Consider the following 24,501-nt stretch of genomic DNA (forward strand, 5'->3'; position numbering starts at 1 on the left):
TGCTTCACCACAGCGCACAAAGGTGGGACCCCAAAGAAGATTCAAAATATATGTGGGGTATGAATCTCCTTCCATCATAAAATATTTAAAATGTATGACTGAAGACTTATTTACTGCAAAATTTATCGATTGTCATTTTGATGAAATAATATACCCAGCATTAGGGGAGAAAATATACAGTTAAAAAAGAAACTAGATTGAAATTCATTATCACTATCTCATTTAGATCCTCGTACAAATACATGTGAACTGAAAGTTCAAAAGATATTCATTTGCAAAATATTGCAAATCAACTGCCAGATACATTCACTGACCTATCAAGAGTTACTAAATCTCATATTCCAGCTGCTAATGCTCAATTCGAGTTGATATCCTAGTAGGACAATTAATTAATGCAAATGAGTCTAAATCATATTTAAAATGTGGTAGCCGATAAGTTCCAAAGATAAAAATCCTTGAAAAAAAATGAGCAAAAAATCAAGATGGTCATGTTATGAAAGAATCTGCTCAAGAAGAGCGATGAGACATAATAATTGATAAAATCTTGGAAGAGGTTAAGGCGCTTGAAAATGATGAAGAAATTTCAATAAATTATGTCTCATCAGGAAAAATATGAAACCGAAATAATATATTTATCGATAATAGTTTTACTTATAATGTTGCTATTGAAATAATGCAATAAAATGGGGATCTTGAATCAAAATCTATCGATGAATGTAGACAGAGGAATGATTGAACAAAATGAAAAGATGCAATTCATGTTGAATTAGTTTCGCTTGAAAAACGCAAAGTTTTCGAACCGATAGTCCAAACACCTGAAGGTATAAAACCAGTGGGGTACAAATGGGTCTTTGTGCGAAAATGAAATGAGAAAACTGAAATTATAAAATATAAAACACGATTTGTGGCACAAGAATTTTCGCAAAAAACTTACATTGATTATAGGGAAACATATTTTCATGTGGTGGATGCAATCACTTTCAGGTATCTTATAAATCTGGTAGTTCATGAAAAACTTGGCATGGATCTGATGAATGTCGTTACAGCCTATTTATATGATTCTCTGAATAACGATATTTTTATGAAAATTCCTGAAGAATTTAAAATGCCTGAAATCTATAAAGATTCCCAGAAAACCTATTCAATAAAACTTCAAAAATCTTTATACGGGCTGAAATAATCAGAGCGAATGTGATACAATCGTCTTAGTGAATATTTGTTAAAAGAAGGATATAAAAATGATTCATTTTTCCCTTGTGTCTTTATGAAAAGGTCTGGATCTTAATTTGTCATAATAGCCATATATGTTGATGATTTGAATATTATCGAAACTTCTGAAGAACTTTCAAAGGCAGTAAAATATCTGAAAAGGTAATTTGAAATGAAAGACCTCGAAAGACAAAATTTTATCTTGGTCTACAAATTAAACATTTTACAAATGAGATATTTGTCCATCAATCAACATATACAGTAAATATTTTAAAGAGATTTTACATAGATAATGCATACCTACTGAGTATCCCAATGGCTGTGAGATCTCTTGATACTAATAAAAATCCATTTCGATCTCATGAAAATGATGAAGAGCTTGTTGGTGCTGAAATACTATACCTTAGTGCAGTTAGTGCTGAAATATCATACCTTATTGTAATTGGTGCATTAATGTATCTTGCCAACAATTCTAGACGAGATATAGTTTTCTCAGTAAATTTGTTAGCAAGATTTAGTTCTTCCCCAACGCGAAGACACTGGAATTGAATTAAGCATATATTCAGATACCTCCGAGGGACCACATATATGATATTGTTTTACTCAAATAAATTCACATCAGAATTGATTGGTTATGCAGATGTAGGATATTTTTTTGATCCCCATAAAGGTTGATCGTAGACTGACTACTTATTTATATGTGGTGGTACAGCTATATCATGGCGTTAAACAAAGCAAACTATGGTTGTCACTTCTTCAAATCATGCAGAGATAATAGTCATTCATGAAGCAAGTCGAGAATGCGTTTGGTTAAGATCAATAACTCAATACATTCAACAATCATGTGGCCTTTCTTTGACAAGAGACGCTCCAACAATATTGTATGAAGACAATGATGCATGTATAACTCAATTAAGGGGAGGATACATCAAAGGAGACAGAACAAAATATATTTCACCAAAATTCCTTTTTACCCACAATTTTCAAAAAAAAGGTGAAATAGATGTTCAACAAGTTCATTTAAGTGATAATTTAGCAGACATGTTCATCAAAGCATTGCTAACTTCAACCTTTGAGAAATTGAGATACAAGATTAGAATGCGTCATCTTCAAAATATTAAATGACGTCTTCATCAGAGGGAGTATAATATGCGCTGTACTCTTTTTTCCTTAGTCTAGATTTTGTCCACTGGGCTTTTCTAGCAAGGTTTTTAATGAGGCAGTACTCAAGACGTATTTTCAAATGTGTGCACTCTTTTTTCTTTACTAAACTTTTTTTCACTGAATTTTTCCTAGTAAGGTTTTAATGAGGCACAACATTTATAGATGTTCAGGATAACTATGTATAGTTGTTCTTTCACTAGAATTTGTTTTTGTTTTACATGAACATCCAAGGGGGAGTGTTGTAAATGGATATCCCTTTCCTCTGCCCTACTTTTCCCTAACCTTTTTTTGGGTCAAATTTGGCTTACTAAGTTTTGGCTATAAATAGCCAATGAAGGTGTGCAATTCAGCACACTGATATCAAAATAACTCTCTTTTCCCTTTCTATCTTATTTTCTTATCTTTTGTTTATTCTTATTATAATTTAATTACTTTTATAACAAAAAGTTAAAAGTTAGGCCCCTAATATTTTCTTTTTTGACTTAAAACCACTTTCTTTTTCTTCTTATCTTTTCTCCTCTTGTTTGCTTTTCTTTTTCTTTTTCTTTTTCTCTTTCTCGTATACTCCTATTATATTTTTTTATTATTATTCTTATAAATGATTTGTGGTAACGGAAAATTTTGAATGATAGATTGCTATTACTATTTATGAATATAATTGAAAAAAAATTCAAATTTTTTATGTACTTTATCAGAATTATATATTTTAAACAATTAAAAATAATTTATACATATAAATTAACATAAACAATTAACTATTAAATTGATGTATATGACCATCTCGATGTCAAAAGATTTATATTTTAATAAAATAAATATATTCGGATTGAATTTCTCTGTGTGGAAATAATAAAAATTAGTCTTTAGCATAACTAATTTCGGAGGATTATCTGTGTGACTATTTATAATTTAAATAGAAAAAAGTCATTCTATAAAAAAATATCATGTTTTAAATTTCTTTTATAATTTTGTTTTAAAAAAATATTACTTCATCTCCCCCCCCCCTCCAAATAATAATTTAGATATTATTTTATTTTTTAAAAAAAATATTCTACCCTGCCCCACCTAATCCTCCGCTTTTAATTTTTTTTTCTCGTTTTGTGTTAGATATATACATATGATTTTAGGGGGAAAAAAATTACACTTGCCGTAAGAGTTTTGTTGTTGTTATAATCGGTACGCAAGTAGAAAAAAATATTTTCCTAAAAATATATGTTCATATCTAACACAAAATGAGGAAAAAAAAAGAATTAAAAGGTTAGATGAGGTGGGTATAATTTTTCTTTTAAAAAAAAATTAAAATAATAATATTTTTTTTAGGAAGGGATGGGGGAGGAGGTGAAGTATGAATTTTCTTAAAATATTTTTTAAAAAATGTAAAAAAATAAAAAGACGGGTTTTTTGGGGGGGGGGGGGGGGGAGCTGAGAAAAATATTTTATTTTTTTTAAAAAAATAATTTCCTTTTTTTTGGGATAGAAATACTTTAATCTTTGACTTTACTAATATTAATAGTTTATTTAATTTTTGTCAAAGTGAAATATTTTATCCATGTGAAAGTGGCAATGTTTTTTCAAAAAATAGTTTACTAATATTAATAGTTTATTTAATTTTCACTATTATTTTAGGATGGAAGTGTCTTTATGATTTCTAATTTCTAATTTAGCTTAACAATTCTAAACTTTATCTTCTTAATGGAACAATATGCCTAGTAAATAAGTAGAGAAGCAAATCAAAAAAAAAAGAACCAAGAAATAATCGATTAAAGAATATTACAGAATAATGATGTCAAGAAAATAGTGTAAAATTGTATGGAAAAAAACAAAACAATATAGAAATCTGACCTTGGGTTATTGAACAGGACACCAAGATTGCTTAATTTGATGCTTTTGAGTTTATAGAAATGGAAACTGAGAAAGAATACAATATTGGATGGAGATGCCGGACTTCAATGTTGAAAAATGATATAAATACGTGTTAATTAAACAAATAAATAGGATAATTATTTAATCATAAACGTCAAGTAGATATAAAAGTAGAAAAAATTACCCTTTTATACATATTCTAATACCATATTTACTTGTATTCCCTATTATACCAAAAAATATCCAAAATCCCTCTTTTTCCTTTAACTCTCTCTCCCTCACTGATACATCACTCTTTCTCCTTAAATCCTCGCTTAAATTCGCTCCTCTTCATCAGTTTTTGAGATTTTGAATTTCTGAGTACATCTGTTACTCAATTTCAAGGTTCTAACTAAGGTATATTTAAGTTTTCCTTATCTGGAATCTCACTTCATCCTCATTCAATCTGATTTCTCTTAAAATTTGTATCGTTTGATTTATTCTATAAATCTTTAAAAAATCTTCTAAAATTGGTATTCTTTGCTTTCTTCTGTAAATCTTTCTATTTTTTTAACTCATATCTTTAATGATACATATGGAATACGTTCATGGTCTCACACAATTGAATAAAAATCAAGGAATTCTTATTTCACCTAGTTCTGATTCATCTTGGGAAGGTTATGACGAGGTTACATCCAAACATCATAACGATCCAGCAGTGATGGATAAGCTACGTGAGAAATTGAAGTCGAAAGCTCCAATTAAACATGCACCCAAAGAACTAGACAATAAGATTGAAGGGATTACAACACGCCCTAATCTCCCAAAGGTATGGGTTCAATTAAGTTTTTTTTTAATGCCATTTTTGTGAAGGTTTTTTGATTCTGATACATATTATTTATGTAGCAGATTCTCATATATCAAGCATTAACGCTTCTGATACATAGTGTTTTTTTAAATGTCACTTTTTTTTGGAGATTTACTACTTTTGATACATCATGTTTAAGTGTCAGTTTCTATTGTATCAAGTTTTAATGATTCTGATACATCTACATTTATCTATCAGATTATAATTTATGAAGCCTTACATCTTCTGTTTGTATCAGATTCTCATATATCAAATATTTTAATGCGTCTAATACATCATATTTATGTATAAAGTTCAAGTTGTATTTAACTATTTTTTATGTCAATGCAGGAAATGAAGTACGACATCAAGAAGATCTCGTCTCATCCCTTGATGTATCAGATACATAACTTATGTATCAGCAAAACTGAAAAAAAAAGTCAAAATCGACTTTTTGTTTGAATTGATGCTTTGTTTTTTCCATTCGAGACAATGCTCTGTTTTTTGGATTGAATCTTCATGAACATAACCGTTGCTTTTTTTAACAAATTAATCCATTAATGATATTAGTAATTCATTTAAAGAACCAATTATACATTATATTAAGATACTATCCATAAATAGCTGATGTGCATTAATTATTCTACAGCTAAAGTTGATGTATCAGGTACATAACTTATGTATCAGCAAAACTGGAAAAAAAATTGAAATCAACTTTGGTTTGAATTAATGCTCTATTTTTTTCATTCGAAACGATGCTCTATTTTTTGGCTTGAATCTTCATGAATATAACCGTTGCTTTTTTAACAAACTAATCTCATTAATTAGATCAGTAATTCATTTAAAGATCCAATCATACCTTATATTAAGATACTATCCATAAATAGCTGATATGCATTAACTATTCTACAGTTAAAGATGATGTATCAGATACATAACTAAGGTATCAGCAAAATTGGAAAAAAGATTAAAATCGACTTTGGTTTGAATTGATGCTCTATTTTTTGGCTTGAATCTTCATGTACACAACCGTTGCTTTTTTTAACCAATTAATCCTATTAATTAGATCAGTAATTGATTTAAAGAACCAATCATACCTTATATTAAGATATTATCCATAAATAGATGATCTACATTAACTATTCTACAGCTAAAGTTGATGTATCAGATACATAACTAATGTATCAGCAAAATTGAAAAAAATAGAAATTGGATAATTTTGGTACGATGAGGGATGTATAGTAATTAGACTTTTCCATTATGAGATTTAGGTAAAGTTTACATAAAAGTAATCAAGTTTAGATCTGACTAAAATTTAAAACTCCCCACAGCTTTGTACATGTTGTATCCTGTTATAAATTAACTAATTTGACAGTTAATAAAGAAAAGTAAATAATGTTATAAATTAACTAACTTGACAATTAATAAAGGAAAGTGAGTAAGAGAATATATAGAGAGAGTACAAATGATTTTTCTTCTCGTATGTTGTTCTGTTTTTTCCATTGCCCGTATATATAGACATAAAAGATGATTAAATATCAAGTGAGTAAGTTGTCCACTTACAAGTGGGGCCACTTGAAAAACATCTAATACCTAACATTTTCCACTTTGAAAACATCCAATACCTAACACTCCCCCTTGGATGTCAAGAATATTCTAGTTAAAGAATAAATATACATAGTTATTCTGAATATCTATAGATGTTGTGCCTCGTTAAAACCTTACTAAAAAAATCAGTAGAAAAAAACCTAGTGAAGGAAAAAGAATACACATATTTGGTAATACGCTTTGAGTCCTGCCTCATTAAAAACCTTCTAGAAAAACCCAGTGGGACAAAAATCATGGTTAAGAGAAAAAGAGTGCAGCGCATATTTTACTCTCCCTGATAAAAACTTCATTTGATAATTTGGATATGGCGCATTTCAATCTTGTTTCTTAGTTTCACAAAAGTTGATGTTGGTAATGCCTTTATGAATAAATCTGCAAGATTATCACTTGAACGAACTTGTTGTACATCAATATCACCATTCTTCTGAAGATCATGTGTGAAGAATAATTTTGGTGAAATTTATTTCGTTCTGTCTCCTTTTATGAAGTCACCTTTTAATTGAGCTATACACGCGACATTATCTTCGAATATAATTGTGGGTACTTTAACATTATTTCCAGGCCGCATCTTTCTTTGATGAACTTATCACCGATATCAACCACACACATTCTCTACTTGCTTTATGAATTGCTATTATTTCAGCATAATTCTAAGAAGTAGCAACAATAGACTGCTTTGTAGATCGCCATGATATAGCAGTTCCTCCGTGTGTAAATAGATAGCCTGTCTGAGATCGAACTTTATGTGAATCCGATAAATAACCTGCGTCTGCATAATCAATAAGGTCTGCGCAACCTTTTTTAGTATAAAACAAACTTATATCAATAGTATCCTTTAGGTATCGCAAAATATGTTTGATACTGTTCCAATGCCTTCGCGTTGGGGATGAACTATACCTTGCTAGCAAATTAATAAAAAATATTATATCAGGCCTAGTTGCGTTAGTAAGATATATAAGTGCACCAATAGCACTGAGATATGGTACTTCAGGACCAAGAATTTCTTCATCCTCTTCTGCAGGTCGAAATTGATCCTTTTCCACTTCAAATGATCGAACAACCATTGGAGTACTTAATGGATGTGCTTTGTCCATGTAAAATCATTTAAAGATTTTTTCAGTGTAGGCAAATTGATGGACAAAGACCCCGTCTGCTAAAGGTTCAATTTGCAGACCTAAATAAAATTTTGTCTTTCCAAGGTCTTTCATCTCAAATTCTTTCTTTAGATATTTAATCGTCTTTTGTACCTCTTCAGGGTTCCAATGAGATTTATATCATCAATATAAATGACAAATATAACAAACTCTTATTCCATTTTCTTAATAAAATCACATGGACAAATGATATCATTTATATAGCCTTCATTTATTAAATACTCACTAAGATGATTATACCACATACACCTTGATTGTTTCAGACCATATAATAATCTTTGCAATTTTATTGAGTACATCTCCCGAGACGTATTACATATTTCAGGCAATTTTATTCCTTCTGTAATTTTCACGTAAATTTCATTATCAAGTAAACCATAAAGATAAGCTGTAACTACATCGATTAGATGTATTTTAAGATTTTTATGCACAGCTAGATTGATGAGATATCGAAATGTTATTCCATCCATAACAGGTGAATATGTTTCTTCATAGTTGACCCCGGATCTTTGAAAGAATCCTTATGCAATAAGGAGTGTCTTGTATCTTACAATTTCATTTTCTCTTATTTCATTTTCGCACAAAAACCTATTTATAGCCAACTGGTTTCACACCTTCAGGGGTTTGGACTACAGGTCCAAAAACCTCACGTTTAGCAAGTGAGTCTAATTCTGATTGATTTACCTTTTGCCATTCTAGCCAATCACATCTACCTCGATATTCTTCGACGGATTTAGGCTCAAGACTTGCACTATCTTGCATGAGGTTAAGTGTAACATTATATGCAAAAACATTATCAACTGTGATTTTTGATCGATATAAATTTATCTCATCACCGGTAGAACTTATTGAAAGTTTTTCATTCACTTGAATCTCAGGTTCAATAATTTCTTCAGGAATATCAGGATTACTCAAACCTTGACCTTCTTTAGGAGGTTCTTGTGTAGTATCATCTTTATTATTTCTCACGCTTCTCTTTCTCGGATTTTTATCCTTTGAACCCAATGGTCTACCACGCTTCTGGCGTGTTTGGGATTCAGAAGCTATGATACTAGCAGATGGTCCTTTTGGGATATCAATTCGGATAGGCACATTCACTGCAGGGATATATGACTTAGTTATCCGTTTCAAAGTAATAAGTGCATCTGACATTTGATTTGCTATTCTCTGTAAGTGGATGATCTTCTGGACCTCCTGCTCACATGTGCAGGTGCGTGGATCAAAATGAGATAGTGATAAAACTTTTCACGTAATTTCTTATTCAGATTCCTTTTTCTCTCTCCCTAATGACGGTAAAGTTGTTTCATCAAACCGACAATCTGCAAATCGAGCAGTGAATAAGTCTCCAGTCAACGGTTCAAGATATCGAATTATGGAGGGTGAGTCAAACCCAACACATATGCCCAGCCTTCGTTGAGGGCCCATCTTTGTACATTGTGGTGGTGCTACAAGCATATATACCGCACAATCAAAAATTCTTAGATGGACTATATTTGGCTCATGACCAAATACTAATTATGATGGAGAGTATTTATTATAATGTATCGGTCTGAGACGTACAAGTGCTATTACATGTAAGATAGCATGACCCCAAACAATAATTGACAATTTTATTTTCATTAGTAGAGGTCTTGCTATCAATTGTAGGCGCTTTATAAATGACTCTGCAAGGCCATTTTTAGTATGAACATGAGCAACAAGATGTTCAATTTTTATCCCAATTGATAAGCAATAATCATTAAAAGCTTGGGATGTAAATTCTCCAACATTATCAAGGCGAATGACCTTAATTGGATAATCTGAGAATTGTGCTCTCAATCTTATTATTTGTGCTAACAACTTCGCAAACGCCAGGTTGCAAGATGATAACAAGCATACATGAGACCATCTAGATGATGCATCTATTAGGACCATAAAATATCTAAACAATCCACTAGGTGGATGAATAGATCCATATATATCTTCATGTATACGCTCTAAAAAGCCAGGAGATTCGATGCCGACCATTAGGGTCAATGGTCTGATAATTAATTTGTCTTGATAACAAGCAGCACATGAAAATTCATCATTCGTAAAAATCTTCTGGTTCTTTAATGGATGTCCAATTGAATTTTCAAGAATTTGTCTCATCATTATTGATCCAGGATGACTTATTCGATCATGCCATAACACAAATGTGTTTAGATCAGTAAACTTCTGATTTACGATCATATGTGCTTCAATTGCATTAATATTTGCATAATATAGACCAGATGACAAAGTTGGTAATTTTTCCAAAATATATTTATGGCCTGAGACACTCTTGGTTATGCTAAGATAATCAGTATTCATTTCATTTAGTGTCTCAACATGATATCCATTTCTGCAAATATCTTTAAGACTTAACAAGTTTTTGGGGATTTAAAAGAAAATAGTGTATCTTCTATAACAATTTTTGTCCCCTTAGGCAGAATTATAGTAGCTCTTCCAGAGCCTTCAATTATTTTTGAATTACTAGATATTGCAGTAACATTAGTTTTTCTTCTAAGTAAATTGCAAAAATATTTCTCGTCTTTAAAAATAGCATGAGTTGTTCCACTATCAATTACACAAATATCTTCTTGATTGATCATTGATCCAAACAAGATTTGAGGCATTTCTATATTTTCTTCAATAAAAAATAAAATAAGTATTAAAACAACATAAATTTTATTTATTTACATGGATTATAAAAATACAAACATAATATTTAGTACAGATAAATTAAAAGAAAAATTATTTACATATTGTTAATCTTATCGATATTCAAGAAATTAGCTACATCCAAATGTATAGGCTCAATATTATCCTCAAAGATAAAATTAGTCTCTAGATTATTTTCTGCCATTTTCAAGGATGTCTGATATAGCTGAACCAAGCGTTTTGACGACCGGCAAGTCCGCGATCAGTGCCCCACACCTCCACATCTATGACATACATTTTCTGAATTTTTCTTTGGTAAAGCTTCTGGCTTTTTACCTTGCCTTTTATATTGCTGATTATTTCTCGATACCAGTCGAGTATCATGATTATAATTTCTTTTTCGCCTATGACCACAACCACGACTGGGCCATGACCTCTTTCTCGTTGGTTATAATTTGCCCGATTCACTTCTGGGAGTGACAAAGAACCAACGGGCCGACTATCATAATTTTTCATTAATAATTTATTATGTCGTTCAGCAATAAGAAGGTGAGATAGTAATTCAGAATATTTTGTAAAACTTTTTTCGCGATATTGCTGCTGCATGAGCATATTCGCGGGTGGAAATGTGGAGTATATTTTTTCGAGTTTATCTTGCTCAGTAATTTCGTCTCCGCGTAAATTTAACTGAGCTATAATTCTAAATAAGGCAGAATTATATTCAGTTATATTTTTGAAGTCCATTAGTCTCAGATTTAACCAGTCATGACGTGCTTGTGGAAGCATGACCAACTTCAGGTGGTCATATCTTTCTTTTAAATTTTTTCACAATTTCAGGTTACCACTTTTTGTTACCTTGAAAAAAAATAGATGGAGCCTCATGCTGATAACGTGTTATAAATTAACTAACTTAACAATTAATAAAAGAAAGTGAGTAAGAGAATATAGAGAGAGTACAAATGATTTTTCTTCTCGTATGTTGTTCTGTTCTTTTCATTGCCCATATATATAGGCATAAAAGATGATTAAATACCAAATGGGTAAGTTGTCCACTTACATGTGGGGCCCACTTGAAAAACATCTAATACCTAACATTTTCCACTTTGAAAACAACCAATACCTAACATATCCCACATTTTCCGGTCGAAAAGATACCTTTGTTTATACTTTTTTTTTAATATTATTTGACTCTTCTTAATTTGAAATATCTTTTAAGAAAATTATTTTTACTATTATTTTTTTAATTATTTTTATATAATTATTATCTTTACTTAATTCATGTATCAAGTCTAAATATAACAAATAAAAATGAACAAAAAAGTAAATAATACATGGTGATTAAACAAATAAATTTAGTTAATTAATCATACGTATTAAGTAGATATTAAAATAATTAAGAGCTTGTTTGTCATTGTTATTAGAAGTTCACAAACACTTATTTTAGATTATTTTTTTTTGAAAAGTCAAATATTTGGCTAATCAGTAAAGCTGCTTTTAAATGAAAGCAAAAACAGTTTTTCTGCTATTAGAAAGAAACTACAAATTTCTGTTTCTTAAAAAGAGCAAAGGAAGAAATAGAAAATTATTTTTTTCAAAATCAAAATATCTCAGCTAAATATACATATTTATCAATATATCTCTTATACTTATTTATTTTTGTGCTAAATTATTCTTATGTAGTGATTTAATTTATAAAATGATTTTTAAATGGTTTTTAAATTAAAAAATATAATAAATAAATATATTATTAATATGAATAAAACGATAAACTCATTACATTAATCATCATTTTCTTAATATGATGGTAGGGTACAATGGATTTCATATTTAAAATGAATGAATTTTGAAAATTCAAAGATATATTATTAATTATTTCTGTCAAAATAATTGTTCTCTGTAATTATTTTTTTATTGACTGTGTCTATCTTCTTGAAGTTTTCATCCCCATATCTTCTTATGGTCCAAATCTGGACAATGTAATAAAATCACCAAAAAAATTATTTTTGGTCACAACGCTATCTCGCTGGTCAACTAATATTGAGGTCGAAAGAAAACATTTAATTTAGACCTCTTATTAATTGTTGGTGGAATAATATCAGATAATTATGTGAAAAAAGACAAGTGGGAATTTGAAGCTTTTTGAATTGCTTTTAAACATATTTTTTTTTTACGTGAAACATAGGACTTAAACTCATTTATTTATAATGGTGTATTGATACACACTTTTTAATATGCGAAGATTTTGGGGGTTGCACTAATATTATTCAAAAGATTTTTTAAATTTGGAGTCACAAGTTGTATTCTTCCAAATCAAACACACATTTTAACAAATTCATCGATTGAAATATACAAATTGAATATCCATGACAATATAGATCGATGCTGTTAAAAACTTTTCAAGCTAATTTGATACATGGATTAAATTGGAAGTTGCCTAAAATTATGAAGCCAGAGGATGTGAATATGGAGGAACATTTTGGATTGACTACTCATCCTAAGTTCTCATTATTCTTCTCTATTTAACACTCTCTATGTTCACTTTTACTTGTCAAATGTTTTTTAATTTAATTTTTACTTTACCTTTCATTTTTGACAAATCAAGAATTTCTATTATATCCTCAATTTTTTTTATTGAGTTAATATCTTAAAAAATATAGTGGATAAATATGTTTGAAACTCTATCAATTAATAGGAATAAAAATGGTTTACTCACTATAATAATCATTGTAGAGAGATATAGTTTAGTTTTTCAGGAATTTTTTTTTTGAAAAATCAATCCGATGGTATAACCAATGATTTGAATAAAAAAATAAGAAAGAAATCATGTCTAAGGGATCCTAATTTAAAATGATGGTAAAATATAGACTTTTTCATAATTTAAAATAAATGAATTTTTTTAAAATTCAAAGATATATTATTAATTATTTCTTCCAAAATTATTGTTCTCTTTAATTAGTTTTTTTGTCGAGTATCTCTATCTTCTTAAAGTGTCCATCCCCAAATCTTCTTATGTATCCAAATGCTGACAAGGTAATAAAATCACCAAAATATTTTTGGTCACAATGCTATCTCGCTGGTCAACTAATATTGATGTAGAAAGAAAACAATTAATTTGGAACCAGCCACAAATTAATTATAAACAGTTGAACTTCAGCATGTAAGACACAAGTTACTAAAAAAAAAATTATACATTATATTATGCGGCAAGACACAATTAAGTTAAAATACATAAATTGTTTTCCTCCTATATATCAGATGGAGGAAATTTTTCCTCTATCAACTTTAGTAGTCCTACAATATTAAGAAGTTGGAGACTGTCACATCCTGCGTTTTCTTTTGATATATATATTCATATATAAAGGTTAAAAAAATATTTAAATGAATTAATGTGAACCTTTTTTTAAAATAATATTTTAATTCTTTTCTTTATTTATCTCATTTACGACATTATATTGCCATCACAAAATTCTTAAAGAATATATATATATATACAACAACAACAACAACCCAGTGTAATCCCACAACGTGGGGTCTGGGGAGGCTAAATTGTACGCAGACCTTACTCCTACCAAGATAGGACGGCTGTTTTCGGGAGACCCTCGGCTCAAAAAAAAGCATAAAAAAAAACGTTAGATAAGGCTAAGAAGTGAAGAGGAAAAAAAAATAAGTTCAAAGCGAAATGATAAGACAAATAACGGGAGCGCTACAAATAAAATAGAGTAATCAAAGTAGGAAAAGTACGGAAAGTAATAGATAATATCAAACATCAGAGAACTAGAAATTATAGTTTGCTAAAACGTCTACTAATACGATAGACTACCGTGACTATATACTAGCTTTCTATCCTAATGTGGGTCCTCCACACCCTCATATATATATATATTTGAGCTATTAGATCAGAAAATATAATATGGACTTTTTTATAGAAAATTTCGGACGAAGTTATGATTATTTTCCCTAACGTGATTTTATTAGTTTCCTTTCTTTTTTAATTAAGTTAGTTGGACTGCACAACTTTTGATTTCTAGTGTTATACATTAAAAAATATTTTAAAAAATTGTTGACATCCAATTGTGGTGGCTAATTTATTCTGCAACATTATCTTCACTAATTTCTTTATAGTTTTTCATCTTCATGTAAACATTTTCTTTGTGAGAACATTCACCAATGGAAACAACCTGGCTTGTGTTACTAATTTCTCAAACATCCAGAAGTGCTAAACAAGGCAAGGGAAGAGCTCGATAGAGTTATCAGTAGAGAGAGATGGGTGGAAGAGAAAGACTGCACACAATTACCATACATTGAATCAATTCTGAATGAAACATTCAGGTTACATCCATTGGGAACTATATTGGCACCCCATTATTCAACTCAAGATTGCAATGTGGCTGGCTATGACATACCAAAAGGAACCACAATTTGGGTGAATTTATGGAGCATAGGGAGGGATCCAAGAAATTGGGAATTTCCAGATGAATTTATTCCAGAGAGGTTTATGGGGAAAGATTTTGATATAAGTGGACAAAATTTTAATTTGTTACCATTTGGTTCAGGGAGAAGGAGGTGTCCAGCTTATAGTCTTGGAGTTAAAATTGGAAAATCAACTTTGGCTAATTTGATACATGGATTAAATTGGAAGTTGCCTAAAATTATGAAGCCAGAGGATGTGAATATGGAGGAACATTTTGGATTGACTACTCATCCTAAGTTCCCACTTAATGTGATTGTGGAACCTAGACTTGCTTCTCATCTTTATAAATAAGTTTATCTAATGGGCGTTTAATTATCTTCCTAATTAGTTATCTTTAAAAAGCTCATTTGATAGGTGTAATGTGACCTTTGTTTGTCAAAGATTTGGAAGCTGAATTTGGCAATCATATTTGTCAAAGATTTAATACACTTGATAAGATTCACATTCGACAATCATATTTGTCAAAGATTTGATATACTTGATAAGGTTCACATTTGACAACCATAAATATCATAGATTTGATAGCCACAATATTTGATATATTCATACTAAGATGTTGAATTTTTTGTATCTTCAAATGATATCATCCATGACATCAAGCAACACTTTTTCCCCTTATAAATAGGAAAGTTGTCCATTAGTTGAAACATACCTTAAAGCATATGAAAACGTTTCATTGCTTTCTTTCTTTGTATTTTCATTAAGAGTTATTTTCTAAGAGAGTTAGTGTTGGGAAACACTTGTGTGAACCCTTTCTTTAGAGTGATCTTGTGAGGTTATTCTCTTGGTATACTTGAGATTAATTAGAGTATTTACTCTAATTTTGTACTCTTATTGATATAGTAAAATCCACTTATTCTCTCTCTATAAAAATAATTTTGGTGTCCCCCCCTTCCTCTTATTCTCTCTCTCTATAAAAATTTCCATAGAAAGCGTAAAGTCGCAAAGAGCTAAGCCACTAATGACGTGATGAAGATTAATCTCATAACATCATCGAAGTTAAGATATATATATATATATATATATTATTTTTAAGAAATAAGTGAAATTTAAATATGTTTGCACATAATACATATATATGTACCACATGCTTAATGCATATAATATTACAATAATAACACTAATAAAAAAGAATATTATTATCTTGCAACAAACTTATTAAAAGATTATTCTATTTATATTAATGCTAATGAACTTAAAGAAAAATTTATAAATACATATGTTAAGAAATAAAAATATTATACATAATATAAAAATATGAAAATTAAAAATAAGAAGGATAAAATAATCTTTACATAAAATAAAGAGGGGAGAATGATCATTTTTCAAAATTGAGGAAAGAATTTGATTTTTAAATCAAGGGTGAAAATCCAATATATATATATAGTCATCTTCAATTATTCACATGGCTTTGATTTCCAGCCCCCCATCTTTGAATGTATACTTGATTATTATTATTTTCAAATGCATGGATAACCAACCACGTGGCCATTAGAATTTATCGGGAGATTTGAGGTTTTTTTGAAAATCCAATATTCTCTTTGATTGAATGATTTACAGTTGATTTTAAATTGAATATTTTTGTTACTATTGTCAAATTATTGTGGTTCGTTTTACCTTTTCACTTTTTTATATAATAGATATAAGGAAAAATGGTTTGATAAATTTCTCAATTTTGTTATTTAGAGTTGATATATCCCTTATTATGAAAATGGATTATATATATATTCATATTGTTACACAAACGACTCACATATACTCCTTTCTTTTAACGGAAGTGAAAAAAATTATTTTAAATTTATTTTTTGAAGTTTTTTATTAAATAAATAATACATATAGGAGTATATTTGATCCTTCTTATACATAATTAATTTTTTAATTTTTTTTTATTCAACGACTAATTTGAATTTATTATTTTGATGATCAAATTTATTTTTCTCACTATTTTTATTGTAAAATTTATTATACATGTCCCAATTATTTTATACATACAAAAACTAAATTACAATATAGCAACAGAAAATTAATTTTAAATTACAATATAATTACAAAAAAATACTTTAAAACTTTTTTCTTATTTTTTTCTCCTTTTTGCATTCATACTTTTTTATTTCTCACATATTTACACCAAAGAACGAAAAAATAAAAATAAAATAAGAATTAAAAACTCAAATAATGATAATCAAATAAGTCAGAAAATAATCCATGCGTGAAAAAAATTATATATACCCCTAAACTTTGCTTAAAAAAATTCACATGTATGAGTATATATATTTTTTATTATTTTTTACTTTCTCAAAAAAAAATACCCCATACATGAATTTTTTTAAAATTAAAAATTAATTTTTTTCAATTTTTTAAGATGAAAAGGATATATGTGAGCAATTTTTATAATGGTGGGGGTATATGCGAACAACTTTTGTAACGGTGGAGGTATATGTGAGTCATTTGTGTGATAGTAGGGATATATATGAGTCACTTTCATAACGGGGTATATCGACTCTAAATAGAAAAGTTGAGGGATATATCAGCTCTAAATGAAAAAGTCGAGGTATATATCAGAACATTTTCCCTAGATATAAATATATAGTCATCTTCAATCAATCACATACTCTTTCTATCTCGATTTAATTTGATATATTTTATTTAGTCGATCTAAAAAAGAATAAATTTTAAGTTTAAAATATTTTTTTTATTTTGAATAGTAATAGCAACACAAAAATATGTCTTTGTTTCTTAGCCAAATAAAACTACATGACAATAATTGAGAGGGAGGGAGTATAAACTATAAAGCCAGCGTTTGCCCTTTCCAATCAGTAACTAAATTATATCCAACCAGGCCAATAAGTAGTAGAATTAGAAGAGGATAGGAGAAAATGGTTTTACTAACAAATAAGCAAGTGTTGTTAACAAGTTATGTAGAGGGAAACCCAAGAGAAGATGATTTTGAGTTGAAAATTTCATACACCAATACTACTTTACAAGGAAAAAACAATGGTCTTCTTCTTAAGAACCTTTACTTGGCATGTGATCCTGCTATGCGCTATCGCATGTCCTCTGATGATCATTCTGACAACATTGACTTGCTTAAGCCATTTAAGCTCCCATCTGTGAGTTTTTACTAATCTCCTCTCAAGGCTCAAAAACACGTATCTCAATATTTTTTAATTTCATATCTGAATTAACTATATATCATGTGTACCGTTAGTTTCTACCTGAACTGACAAATGTTGCTCACTTTTACTATCTGAAATATCATTCAAGTAGAAAAAGTCACGAGAAACGAAACAGAAAGGTAAGAACACCCATTAACTTTGACACTATTTCTATGAAACCCAGCAGCAAAAGGCAGCCATAATTAGTTGCACATTTTCATTTACTCTCCAAGTCTCCATATTGTCACTCCGACAATATTATTGCTTAAATCAATAATATTGAAATAGTGACGGGGATAAAACATTTCAATACTATTGATTCGTTGGTAACGTTTTTCTATGGAACGTTCTTTGAAAATTAGCTTTTGTCTCGATTTATGTGACATAGTTCAGATTTTAAAAGTCAAATAGTTGAATTTTGATTGTAAATTCAGGCATGAAAATTTTAAATTTTTTCGGAAATAAAATGCACATATTTAAAAATTATGTAAAAAAATACTATATATAAGTCACAATAATTAATAATTCAAAATATAAGAAAATTTGGTTTGAATTTCGAAATCCAAACATTATCAACAAATTGAAACGAAAGTAAGTATTTTTCTAGTAGTGCCTAGATAGCTTCTTATTAGTATATATTTATTTATGTATATGTATACATAATTAACATTAATTACTGCAGGTTATTGAGGGTTTTGGCGTGGCAAAAGTTATGGAATCTACACATCCAGATTTTGAAGAGGGAAGTTACGTTTGGGGAGTTATTGGATGGGAGGAATATAGTGTCATTGAAAATCCAAGAGTTCTATTTACAATCAAATATACGGACGTCCCTTTATCATATTATGCCGGAATTCTAGGTACTGATATTAAAAGTATTTAGTGAGGTGAAAATAAATAGTGTTTTCATTTTTTTCATGGGAAAAAAACATTTGTACCCAAAAAGTAACATTATTTACAAGCTGCTATTTTCTTACTTTTATACCTCTCATATTCTGCTTATGTATTATGATGGTATCAAAGAGAAAGAAGCAGTGCTGAAAACACTACTCAGTTACTCTTTGACATCATTAGAGTATATATATATATATATAACAGATAGTTCAACTAGTGTTTGATACCATCAAATATATATCTAGATACCATCAGAGTATAAATGATGGTATCAATGATGAAAATACAATGGTTAGTGAATAGAAGAAGTGGACAGTCAGGTAAATAGTTTGGGCCGCGGATCCAATCAGGATAAATAGTTTGAATTTGGTCTAATTTGGATAAATATTTTGCTTAATGAGTCCAGTTTGTATAGTTTTCCTTCTTTTTTTTTTAATTTCGAAATAAGTGTTTTTTCACAGAATCAATCAAGAAGGTATTAATAATGTTTTTTCAATCTTACCAAAAGGGATTTTACGTAATAAAGAAATAATTAAAAACTACATCTTTTTCAAGGTATTTATTAAGAATAAGTTACTCCATTCGTTCCTTTTTACTTGTTAAATTATGACTTTACACTCTTATTAAGAAAACAATGATTGGTATATGAATTTACCATTTTACCCTTATTAATTGATAGAGTCTTAAATATGTTTACTTACTACATTTTTTAAAGACTAATTAACTACATGTTAATAAATTGAGGGCATAATAGCTAGAAAATTATTCTTCCTTGATTTGTCAAAAATGACAAGTAAAAAAAAAAAAAAATTAAGAAATATTTAAAAAATAAATAAAAATGGAGAAAGTAATAAAAATACATTTTACTTTTTTTGAAAAAGGTAATTTTTTAAGGGGTATACCCAAACTAAATACACCACTTATTTTGAAAGGAAAGGAATATTAGTTAAGTGACAAAAGTGTGTATGCAAAACTGCCACACATATATTTGTTTATTTTAAACACCGGTATATAGGTATATGTTTTTACCATCTTATATGTCTTACATTTATTGGCATGATATAAACTGTTAAATTTTTGATACTATAAGAAACTTTTCACCACAAAAAGAAAATGTGCGTGCAAAGAGTAGAAAAAGGAAGGAATATTTCCGAAAAGAATATTCTCGTTATTTCAATTTATTTGTCTTATTTTTTTTTAATTTATTTAAAAAGTTAATATATCTTTCCTTTTTTTACAACTTAATTCTAAATTTTCACATGACATATTTAAAATCACAATATTAAAGGGCATTTTAATACATTTTACGTATCTTTTCGTTTAAAATTACAAGATTCAAAAGTTTTATTTATTTTCTTAAATTCTGTGTCAAATCAAAAAGAGATTGGACAAACAAATTGAAATGAAGGTAAAAATTTTAATTATGCAGGAATTGGTGGACTTACAGCTTATTTCGGTATTAAGAATATATCGTCAATCAAGGAAGGAGAAGTAGTATATGTTTCTACAGCAGCTGGAGGTGTTGGTCTACTTGCTGGACAATTTGCAAAAATGATGAACTGTTATGTTGTTGGAAGTACAAGTACTGATGAGAAGGTAATTAAAAGGAATTTTTCACTTTTTAATAAATTCAAGAAATTGACAAATTAATTAATTACAATATAATATGCATGTGCAGGTTGACATCTTGAAAAACAAGCTTGGATTTGATGATGCTTTTAACTATAAGAGAGAAGATTTAGGTGAAGCATTGAAAAGGTATTTTCTCTGTCTCAATTTATGTGATGATATTTGATTTGACATAAAATTTAAGAAAGATTTTTTTTTGAGAAAATGTGCTATAAAACAAGAGTTAATATCTCAAATGGTCACTCAACTTTAAATAGTTCATTTAGAAAGTCACTCAATTTTATTTTATTGATTCAAAAGTCACTCGACTTAAAATAGCTCATTTAGAAAGTCATCCAACATTTAGTTCACTTAGAAATTTGATTAACTTTGTTTTATAACTCAAAAGTTAATTATATAGTTAACTCGGAAAGTCACCCAACTAATTTAAATGATTTTTTCACTAAATTTTGTTGAACGGTAAGTTTTACTTTAAATTAAATATTAAGAAATAATAAGATACCCATTTAAATTATTTTATTGAAACTATTCCAATTGTTTAATTACAAATTCCTTGAAAAATGCACAACAATAATTTTCAAAAATTCTTTCCTTTTCCGTTCTAGTATTTTATCTCTATTTTTTTATATTGAAAAAAATCCTTTTTTTTCCTTTTCTCTTCTAGTATTTTTTTTTTTTTGTATATTTATGAACGAAACCATTGCCAGCAATAGGCTAATTTAGAAAAGGAATGAAAATGAGCAATCTGCTATATATACACAACTCTATATTGATATTTACAAACAAATATAGTTCTATAACCAGTAACTAATTAAATGAAATTAATTCTTTCAGCTACTTTTCTCTCTCTTAATAAATGATTATTATATAGAGACCAAATAGCTAGACTCTACCTAAGGTTATACATTGCAATAGGCAATCAAAGCTATTGACTTCTCAATTTTAAATAGGCCATGTGAAACAAAAAGTGGAATTTAAATTTTAATATTATACAGTTTCCTAGTATGTTACAGATTGATTGGTGAAGTGGAACGGTTCAATAAGATAATTAGAAAGAATACGTTATTATTTCTTGAAAATTTGATTTGAAATAAAAATTAGTTTTCAACAAAATTTAACTAAAAATTATTTTAATTACTTAAGTGTATATCAATAGTTGAATGATTTTTAATTATTTAAAGTTGAGTGACTTTCTTAGGGCTCGTTTGGCTTATCTTAAAAAAGTAGCTTTTAAAAAGTAGTTTTTTAAAAATCAAATTTAGTAACTTTAAATTAAAAAATAAAAAGTAGGTACCCCTTACTTTTAACTTTTTTTAAGTCGGTTTTAAAATACTCAAACACTCTTGAGGGGTGAAAATTACTTTGAAATTGGTTTGATCAACTTTTAAACTAAGTCAAACATCCTCTAAGTAAATTATTCAAAATTGAATGACCATCTAAATTATTATTTCTGTAAAACAAGTTATAAATGTTTGTGTGACTATTGTTCATCTCATTAAGCGTGAAATGGATAATTTAAAATTAAATTATTACTAAATATAGAAATATGTCTCTCGAAAACAACTGTCCAACCTTGATAGGAGTAAAGTTGCGTACATTTTATCCTCCCAGACCCCACGCTGTGGATTTCACTGGGTTATTATTGTTGTTGTTGTCACGAAGATTGAATAAAGAATAAAATATGTAACATAAATTAATACCGAGAAAATATTAGATTGATCTAATACTCTTGTTCTTCACTTATACATTATATATATTAGTTGGAATTACTTCCATCTTTTTATTTTAGGTAAAGGTGTTTGACTAGGTAGTAGTACAATTTCACAAAATTCAAGAAATAAAAAAAATGATAAAAAAATGTCCTTAAATTATATGAAATGAATAAAAATGTCCGTAGGTGACAGTTTGGTCCATAAATATTCTTGTTATCAATAATTTGGTTGAAAAATATCATTATTGTTACTTAATGGGTCAAAAATGTCCCTTTTCAAATAAATATTATTTATTTTCTTTTTAAGCACATTCTTTTCTTAATGACTTTTTTTAATTAAAGAATATTTATCCTACTTCAACTGAGAAATATTAAGAAATAAAAATATTTTTTATTTTATTTTAAAAAATTATCATTATCTAAATAAAAATTAATGATAAGGTTACTACGTGGGCATTTCAATAAAATTATTATTTTTAAAGAACCTTTTTCTTATTTCTTTTCTTTTAAAATCACTTTAATTAATAAATAAGTAGGGAATAATCTCTTTTTGTCTTCTTAATTCCATTTTACCAATTAAAATAGAATAATTTTATGTACTTTTTAATTGATAATATATGTCATATATATAAGATCATAGTAACTCTGTCATTAATTTTCATTTAGATCGATAAGAAAAATTCTAATAAAATAAAAAATAGTTTTATTTCTTAATCTTTTCCAAATTGAAATAGGATAAACATTTTGTAATTAAAAAATCATCATTAGGAAAAAAATATGTTTTAAAAGAAAGAAATAATATATTTATTTGAAAAAAAGATATTTTTGATCCATTAAGTAACATAAGAACATTTTTGGATCAAACTATTGAATGCAAGGACATTTTTGGATCAAACTATCAATTGATGACATTTTTTTTCATTTCACATAGTTTAAGGATATTTTTTACTTTTTTCCGAAGAAAAAATTGTGAAATTACTTGTGGTCCTAACAAAACATGTTATTTAGACGAAAATGAAAATTTTAAAGTTCAATTATATTTAATTAACATACAAATGCATCATTTTCTTTTGGAAACAACTTTTCTATCTTCATGAAGTAATGGTAAAGTCTGCATACACTTTACCTTCTCTAAACCCCACTTAAGGAATTTGACTAGGTATGTTATTGTTGTTGTTGATACAAATGTATCCTTTTTACCATACTAATAAGAAAAGAGTGTGTGTAAAATGAAATAAAGGAAGTATTCAATTGTCTATAAATATATAATATACATAAAGTATACATATTTTATACATAATAATGTATATTTGTTAGAATTATTTTGACTGACAGGCCAAATATGTAACTTGGGCATGTTTTTTAGGGTTTGTCCGAATGGTATAGATGTATACTTTGAGAATGTTGGAGGTGCAACGCTTGATGAGGTGATTTTACACATGAAATGTCATGGTAGAATTGTAGTTTGTGGAATGATTTCACAGTATGGACTGAAGGAGAAATATGGTATCCAAAACCTCTTCCACCTTACCCCAAAACGCATAAGAATGGAAGGATTTGCTGATATTAATTACAGGAAATTATATCCTCAATACCTTCAATGGGTCATTCCACTTATAAGAGACAACAAAATTGTCTATTTACAAGACATTGCTAAAGGTCTTGAAAGTGCACCAGCTGTTTTTTCTGGAATCTTCCATGGAAAAAATATTGGAAAGGCAGTAATCAATATTGTTGCAGATGAATAGTAATTAATGTGCGCAGTCCAGGGGTTCGGCAAAATCCAATAGCATCATGTATTTCTATTTAAAAAGTTCATTTGATATGTATAAATAATCTGTCCAGAATTCAGTAAGCAAAACAAATAATGATTCAGAATCTATAAACTGAAAATACTGACTCCGCCGCTGCATGCAATTAGAGAGAAGAGTGAAGACTAAGGGGGGAATATTGTGCTTGCCAAGTGGAAATTTGGAAGCTCCAATTTTTCATTGTTCTATTGTATTTTGTTCTTCATTGGAAGTGGATAAAAGAAATGGTTTCTTTTAACTTCTGAAGTAAAAACCTCGTGACAATATTGGTTCGTATTTCAATCAATCCTCTGAATATATTACAAAAGGATTTAGTTCCCTTCTAAAACTATCCAGAACCAATTA

The 24,501-nt window shown here is 28.6% G+C and overlaps 2 protein-coding genes across 2 annotated transcripts; both read left to right on the forward strand.

Moving 5' to 3' along the window:
* The first annotated feature begins 1,524 nt into the window (after window positions 1-1,524).
* Window positions 1,525-15,247, forward strand: LOC129900100 (trimethyltridecatetraene synthase-like). The gene is made up of 2 exons (XM_055975058.1): window positions 1,525-1,654; window positions 14,697-15,247. Exons 1-2 carry the CDS (start codon window positions 1,525-1,527, stop codon window positions 15,245-15,247), a joined length of 681 nt encoding a protein of 226 aa, XP_055831033.1.
* A 2,585-nt stretch (window positions 15,248-17,832) lies between these two features.
* Window positions 17,833-24,358, forward strand: LOC129900101 (2-alkenal reductase (NADP(+)-dependent)-like). The gene is made up of 5 exons (XM_055975060.1): window positions 17,833-18,066; window positions 18,794-18,971; window positions 20,435-20,601; window positions 20,684-20,763; window positions 23,712-24,358. The coding sequence occupies exons 1-5, from the start codon at window positions 17,833-17,835 to the stop codon at window positions 24,091-24,093; spliced, it is 1,041 nt and encodes a 346-aa protein (XP_055831035.1). The 3' UTR covers window positions 24,094-24,358.
* Window positions 24,359-24,501: the final 143 nt, after the last annotated feature.

Source organism: Solanum dulcamara, chromosome 8, assembly GCF_947179165.1.
Source record: "Solanum dulcamara chromosome 8, daSolDulc1.2, whole genome shotgun sequence".
NCBI lineage: Eukaryota > Viridiplantae > Streptophyta > Magnoliopsida > Solanales > Solanaceae > Solanum > Solanum dulcamara.